The sequence below is a fragment of the Echinops telfairi genome, unplaced genomic scaffold (assembly GCF_000313985.2).
Source record: "Echinops telfairi isolate 266 unplaced genomic scaffold, ASM31398v2 ScPeMD7_2;HRSCAF=8, whole genome shotgun sequence".
Taxonomy (NCBI): Eukaryota; Metazoa; Chordata; class Mammalia; order Afrosoricida; family Tenrecidae; genus Echinops; species Echinops telfairi.
Genome location: NW_022103898.1, coordinates 23,009,600 through 23,017,094, shown reverse-complemented (window position 1 = coordinate 23,017,094; position 7,495 = coordinate 23,009,600). Strand labels below are relative to the sequence as shown.

Genomic DNA, 7,495 nt, shown 5'->3' with positions numbered 1-7,495 from the left:
AAACCCAAAGCCACTTGGTTCCTTTGAGTAAAATCAATTTCCCTCCAATTATCCTGCTTACCTGTAGACAGTTCCCAACTGGATGTAATGAAAAGCGTCGATCTTCATCAAGACAGCCTTTAAAAACACAAACGTGCATAAACGCGATGCACAACAATTTGCATGTTTAACAAGAACAATTCCAGGGATCATTATGAACCCTTATCAACATCGAGTTGCCATAATGAAGAGGCACACTGGGTGTTATGGAAAGGTCTGCTGTTCATTAAAATACTTTACAATTCATTCATAAAACAAAACTATATATATATCTATATCTCACACACAAAATGTAATATGATATATATACACTATATATGCATTATCTATACTAGATACACATATATTACATTATATATGATATATACACTATATACACATTAGATATACTAGATACACATTATATGTGTGATATATACACATTATACACACTAGATATACATATATATTACATTATATATCATATTACATTTTGTTTGTGTGTGTATATATATGTATACACACACACACACACTTGCACACACATATACAGGCTACAGTTTGCAGACACATCAAAAGTTAAAAACGTTATCCTTGAGTTCCGTTTTTCCATGACCTTTCTGAGCCGCCTCAGACGGCATCTGGCTCCACCTCAAAGCCCCAACCTGAGTGGTGGCACGAGCGGGCGCCCCCAAACACCCCGTGCACCCATGTTTCTCTGCAGGAAGACTGTCCCCAAGCTGTTGGGACCATTCAGGTCTGCAGCCCACCGAAAAGAAGGTAAAACCCACTTCCACGTCTGGCACGCATTCTCGGACACTGCTGAGCGACGGCAAGGGAACATGCGCAGCCACCACCTACCCGCTGCACGTCATAGTGAAGTCCGCGAATCGCAAAACTGGGGTCATACTCATACTTCTTGATTTCCGCGGGGTACTAAGAAAGAAGAACAGTAGGGGGTTAGTGAGCAATGCCCGAAGCTCAAAAGCGTGTGAAGAGTTGAGCCTGGAACACAGTATGGTGGGTGATGCACTTGGGCGGCGGTGACAGGTTAAAGGGAGCAGACACCCCCCCACACTTCCCTGGGCCTTCCCTTTGCCCGTCCGTCCCTGCTAGGTGAGGCCACAGGGGGGATGGCAGAGCCTCCCTCCTTTTGCCAGCCCCCCTACCACCACCAGGACCCCGCCCCCTGTTCAGGCTTGTCCACCCAAGCACAGTATCCTCGCCACCTCGACTGTCCACGCCGCCCACCTCATCCTGCTGCCCCTGGACTCCCAGGCTTCGGGAGAAGCCCCTGCAACACGTCTGCTTGCACCCCAGTGCATCTCTTCCACCTCAGATTTCCAAGCTGCGGCAAAGGAAGAGGTAGCCGTCACCCTCTGCATGACTAGAAGCGCAGCTTCCCCAAGGACCCACTCAGGTCATGTTGGCAAACCCAGGACCCCTACCAGTCTCATGAAGAGACTCGGGGCAGAGATGCTCCACAAAGGGCCCCCTTCCACGGAGCGAACGTGGTTTTCTCATCGGGACAGCGGGCTGCAGCTCACCCACAGAACGACAGTGGGAGGACACACTCAGCCCAGGGCACCTCTTCTCGGCTTGGGGTTCCCACAACCGACTCCATGGTTCTGGCTCACGGTTCAGGACTCTGGAGCGCAGCCTCCCTGGGCTTCCCCCTAGTTATTAACCAATTCCTCACCAGATGCAAAAATCAACTGGTGGGCCCCTCCCCCTCCACCCTCAGTTCTCAGAAGGAGATTGCTGGGCACCCTACAGCCTCGGCCACATGAGGGTGCAAGATGGGGAGGGAGTCAGGCCTGAGATCACGGCCCACATGCTGTCTGTCCACCAAGCACAGATCTGAGGGCAGAGTATGGGTCCCTCTGCCTGGAGGGGAGGCGCCCCGGGGGCGTCGTGGTTACTGTCTACTCCTGTAAGCAGTTCCCATCTCGGAAACCAGCAGAGGGTCACTATGAGTCAACACTGACTCAATGGCAGTGAGTTTTGGGTTTTGAGGGGGAGGGACAGCAACACTGGCTTGCTAATGCCCTTGCAGCCTCAATATGCATTGTCTAAGCGAATGCCTAGGCGACTGTCAAACCCAAGGAAATTGTTTTCCACGGCGACAAGGTGAATTCTCCACAGCCAGGCTCACATCTGTGGGAGAACATTTCCTGGTACTCCCAGGTCCAACGGCATGAGGCAGGTTTTCAGGTCAGGCTGCAGGAAGCTCGGATTCCATTGTCCTACTTGGGCTCATGTGCCTCACGCTGGCTGAGTGCCAGGAAATCACTGCCCTGACCTTCCCCCCACAGGTGTGCCCGAGAATCCGCGCCCAGGGCAGTCCTTCATCCTTCTGGACATACTTGGCAGTCTACACAGACCCACAGACAGACAGGAGGCTCTGTTCCCGAAAGGTGGCCAAGGAACTTAGCACTCTGGAAGCTTCTCTGAAACTCAACAGATATGAGCACAGAATGGAAAGGAGAGATCTATTTAAGAGCTGCCACAGGGGAAGGGGTGGGTAGGGGGGATTGTGCTTTTAAGTTCTTTTTATGCAACCCACACTCTTCCAGACTCTTCCTGCAACTTCATTTTATGTACTCCACAGGACACCCCAGCATGGGGGAAGAAGGAGTCAAGCACTGGGCTGATCACCTCAAGGTAAGCAGTTCAAATCTACCCTCTGTTCCGGGGTAGAAGGATGAGCTATCTGCTTCCATAAGGATGTGCAGTCTCGGAAGCCATAGGAACCATTCTACCCTATCCTATCGGGTTGCTGTGAGTCAGAATCCACTCTTTGACAGTGGGCTTGGGTTGGTTTGGGGGTGGTGTTTTGAATAGCCGAACATGACAACGTTGACGTTTTTCTTTGACTTGGATCCACCACCAATGTCCATAGAAGCTGCCATCAAGAAATCAAAATGGCGAAATGGAACAAATAGGCCTTTTAAAATAAGACCTTTAAGGTAGTTAACAAAAAACGACGATACCACCTTGAAGACTAAGGTGTGCCTGGCCCAAGCCATGGTGTCTACAATGGCCTCCTGTGCTTGTGAAAGCTGGAAGGGAACAAGGGAGACCAAAAAGGGAATGCCTTTGAATTACGGTGCTGGGAACACACCAGCAACAACAACAACAAAACTCACTGCCATCGAGTTGATTCCAACTCATAGGACCCCACAGAACAGGGGAGAGCTGCCCCTATGGGTTTCCAAGACTGTCACTCTTTACAGGAGTAAAAAGTAGCCTCCGAGGAATGGCTGGTAGTTTTGAACTCCTGATCCTGCGCTTAGCAACCCAATATATAACCACTACGCTACCCGGGCTGTCCGATGAAAGGACACCTCTGTACAGTCAAAATGCTCCTCAAATTAACCAGCATGGCAAGATTTTGCCTCTTGTACTTTGGACCAGTCTCTGGAGAAAGACCTCACTCTTAGTACAAAGAGGAAGACTCTCAACATAACAGGTCGACACCGTAGCTGAGACAATAGGCTCGGACAGAACAATGCTGTTGAGGATGGTGTAAGATGGGGCGGGGTTTCCATCGGCTGTACATGGAGTCATGGTGACTCAGAACCAACTACCACACACCACCTAGTCACAACCCCGACATGAAGAAGGTAAGAGTGGATTCAAACCCACTTTGCTGTTGAACAGTTTGAAGAGTCAAAGAACTTGCCCAGGATCACACAGCGCGAGACTGGCATGTATTCGAAAACAGGTGTCCCTGGCACGCCCATACTCACTAGGATGTATCTGAACACTGGCATGCCCACACTCACCCCCAACCACCAGCTAACAGACGCAAAACTAATTCTGAGGCTCTGCAGTGGGTGCCCATTACCTGCCATCTTGGAGAGCCTCAGGAACTTGCTGAAAGGATTCTGGTGAAGGGCGGCGTGCTGAGCATTTTAGCTGAGGGGATGCATGGATAAAGGAGCGGTGTGCACTCTTTGTGTGTCCTGTGGGAAAGTCTAGCAGTTCTTTCATTGAATGAGACTTGTCTGGGCTGCCCAGTAGGACACAGTGAGAGCCAGCTCCGTGTGTATACACATTCCCTCACCCCCTGCCTCCCTGTGTGTTATTCTTGGGGAGCCACACCTAAGACAAACACAGTGATTTTCAAGTGGTCCAAAGAGTATAGTCAATGACCTTGAGAATCTGGCAGAAGCCGCTGGAAAGAGCCCAAAGAGAACAACATTGTGAAGAAGAAAAGTTCAGTGGCAGGCAGACCTTAAGCACCTTAAGGCCTTAAGTCCTCTGTCTCTCTGTTCTCTTCTACAAACAAAGTAGAGAAGACTGAGCCAGGTAAGACCTGGAAGGAGTTAAACCAGTCCCTGGCACAGAGCCATAGCTCAACAAACCTGAATTGCTTCACTGGACTGTGAAGTGGCAAGCCTGGAACTTCAGACCCCCTCTTGTAGCCTCTGCTACTTTCCTGTACAATTTAATTGGAGTCGCTTGAGCTCTCGGGTCTCTTCCCTCATCTGGTCAATGAAAGGGTTGGACTAGGATGACAACTCTGTCCCTCTCTTGTCCATAAACTACAGGGTTCCCTATCACACAGCCAAGTCAAAAGCCCTCATGATGGACCCTGTTCCATAGATATTCTTGGCTTCACACACATACACACACACTCACACATACAGCATCCCTGAATTAACCATCAACAGTAGCACCCATCCCAGGAGGCCAAGAGCTGGTCCCAGCAGCCATCCGATACACGCTTCCCTGGTGGTCCAATGGCCATAGTTTCTGCACTCATTGTGGTTTAGAAGCTTTTCACCTGCCTGAGTGTAACACTGGCTGATGTGGGGCATCATGAAGATTACTGGTAGTCCTAAAAGATAAAGACTTATTGGGATTTTTATTACAGTTCTTATTTAGCTCCAGCTCAGGGGGTACAGTTGGCTACAGACTGGCCTATTAACCTCAAAGTCAGCAGGTTTGAACCTAAAAGCCGCTGCATGAGAGGAAGATGGGGTTTTCTGCTCCTGTAAAAGTTTACAGCTTTGGGAACCCACAGGGGCGGTTCTCTAAGCAGATCCGGTAGGGTGCTATGAGTTGAAATTGACCTGATGGCAGTGGGGTTATCCTGCATTAATATGGTTCGCTGGGTGTGTTAAGTACTGCAGCGACATAAAATATTAAGATTAGGGGTGCAGTGCAGTTAATTAGTTCATGTGACTCTTCTAGCGATAGTCTCTGTAATGTCCATCAAATGACCCTTGCCTGATGGGCTTGGGCAAGAGAAGGAACGGGAAGATACTGCTGGGATTCAGTTGTGCGTGACTGTTAACAAGGTTCATTGTGATTGCCCTTCTGCTGGGTACAAAATGAACCATCTCAGAAACAGGAAGAGGGACCTGACTTCCAATAAAAGGGATTAAGGAGTAGAGCATGTCCTTTGGACCCAGAGATCCCTGCACAGTGAACCACCTTGACCCAAGAGGCACGTATGGCACCAGAGGAGCAGCCGTGGAGCAGTAACAGCAGAACCAGGGGCCAGAGCATGAGACAGAGCTGTGGACTTCACAGTCCCCAGAGCAAGCAAAGCTGAGTGCACTGGGAAGGAGGCTGGCTTGTGGATTGGGGTGCCCCTTGGCACTCAATTGAGGGAGCTGGTTTGCTAGCCAAGAGAAGTGGGGCTGAGTGCCTGCAGGTTGAGGCTTATAGCAGGGTGGCATGCCCTTGAGCATTTATGCAAAAAAAAAAAAAAAAAGGCAAACTCACTTCCATTCAGCCGATGCCGACTCATACAGACCTTCCCCATAGGACAAGGTAGAACTGTCCCTGTGAGATTCCCAGACTGTAACTGTTTACAGGAGTAAAAAGCTCCATTGGGCTCTGGAGGAGCAGCTCACAGTTTCAAACTGTTGACCTTTGGGATCACAGCCCAAAGTGTAACCATCAGGCCACCAGAGCCCTTGAAGCATTTATTGGCAGGTCTGAACAAGCGCTGAAACATCGCCTGAGCTGGGCAGAGGCCAAGTCAAGAGGTTGAGGGTTAGAGAGAAGCCTGCCTGTGGGCACGGCAGAGACTGCCCTGACTGAACAACTGTATTCTGAGCAATTCTCACTTAAATGACTTGAATTTGGAGTACCAATAAAGAACAAAAAAGCTCCATTGGACAGAACTTTCATAATATGCATTTTTTCCCCCACTAGGCGAGCAGTGAGCACCCGTTCTGAGTTAGTGCACCCAGTGTCATCGCCTGGGAACGTTCTCGCTGGTCACAGTGAATTTTTTCATAAAAGCGGTTTCACTCGAACCTTGTTTCTGTCATGGCGGATTTAAGAGAACTGTGTGAGGCTGTGAAATTTTGTTTTCAGCTCGGGAAAAATGCCGCAGAAACTGTTGTGATGTTGAACACAGCTTACAAGGACAGTGCTATGGGAAAAACCCAAGTGGTTTTCTCGTTTCAAAAATGGTGAAATGTCCACTGATGATAAACCTCATTCTGGACCTCCATCAACTTCCCCAATATATGAAAATGTTGACTTGAACTGAATTTGGAGTTCATTCCACCAGGTCAGACTGTTAATCAAGCTTTCTATTTAGAGGGTCTAAAAAGATAGTGTAACAGTGTGGGACCAAAAAAGGTCAGATTTGTGGCAGATGGGGGTCTGGTTTTGCCACAAGGACAACACACCTGCTCATGCACCCATCTCAGTGTGCCAGTTTTGGGCAAAAAACAGCATGCCTCTCTTGCCCCACAAAGCTGACTCACCTAGCCTAGCTCTGTGCACTTCTTTTTGTTTCCGCAAATGAAGAGGGACATGAAAGGCCAGCGATTTGACAACAACAATGTAGAAGAGGTGAAGGAAAAAAAACGAGGGAGATGCTGTCAGCCATCCAAACAGATGAGTCTGAAAAATGTTTCCAAGAATGGAATCGCAGATTTGACAAATGTATTGGAGTGTAATGTAAAAGTGTAATGCAAAATACTTTGAAGGTGATAAGGTTGTTTGGTAAAAAAATTTAAATACATAGCTTTGGGGAAAAAAATCCAGATTTTGGGGGGTACCACCTCTTACAAGCTATTAACTTCCCTACTAACCCCATAACTGTGAACATAGTCTGTGGGTTCTGTGTAGCCACGGCAATGAATTCCAGAACCCAGCAGAAAAGGAGCGAATGTTGTGTGAGGTGGCAAGGGGTACCTGTGCACAGGGGCAATCAAGGCCGAGCTGTGCCACTTTGTAACCTCTCTATCAATCTCAAAAAGGTTCACTTCTAAAAAGCGAGAGGGTCCGCTTTAAATAATGAGAGGTGGCACACTGGACAGAGGAGAATTCAAGGCATCAAGGCTGATGGAGGCTCTGGGTTTGAGCGGCAGAAGGGGCGGCAGTGACAATGGAGGTGAACATCATGAGGGTCAAGTCCCGAATCTCCAGACACTCTCTTCCAGTCCTTGGCAGACGAATGAAACAACCGGAGAGACTGCTATCACCTTATGTAATTCCCATC

At 48.8% G+C, this 7,495-nt stretch overlaps 1 protein-coding gene across 1 annotated transcript in view; it reads right to left on the bottom strand.

The window, feature by feature from the left end:
• The window catches only part of NT5DC3 (5'-nucleotidase domain containing 3), a 37,518-nt gene that overhangs the window by 22,208 nt on the left and 7,815 nt on the right, over nucleotides 1-7,495 (bottom strand). The window contains exons 3-4 of the mRNA XM_004700346.4: nucleotides 880-954; nucleotides 62-117 (exon numbers count right to left, since the gene is read on the bottom strand). Coding sequence (XP_004700403.2) covers nucleotides 62-117; nucleotides 880-954 — 131 coding nt within the window. The remainder of the gene's footprint in view (nucleotides 1-61; nucleotides 118-879; nucleotides 955-7,495) is intronic.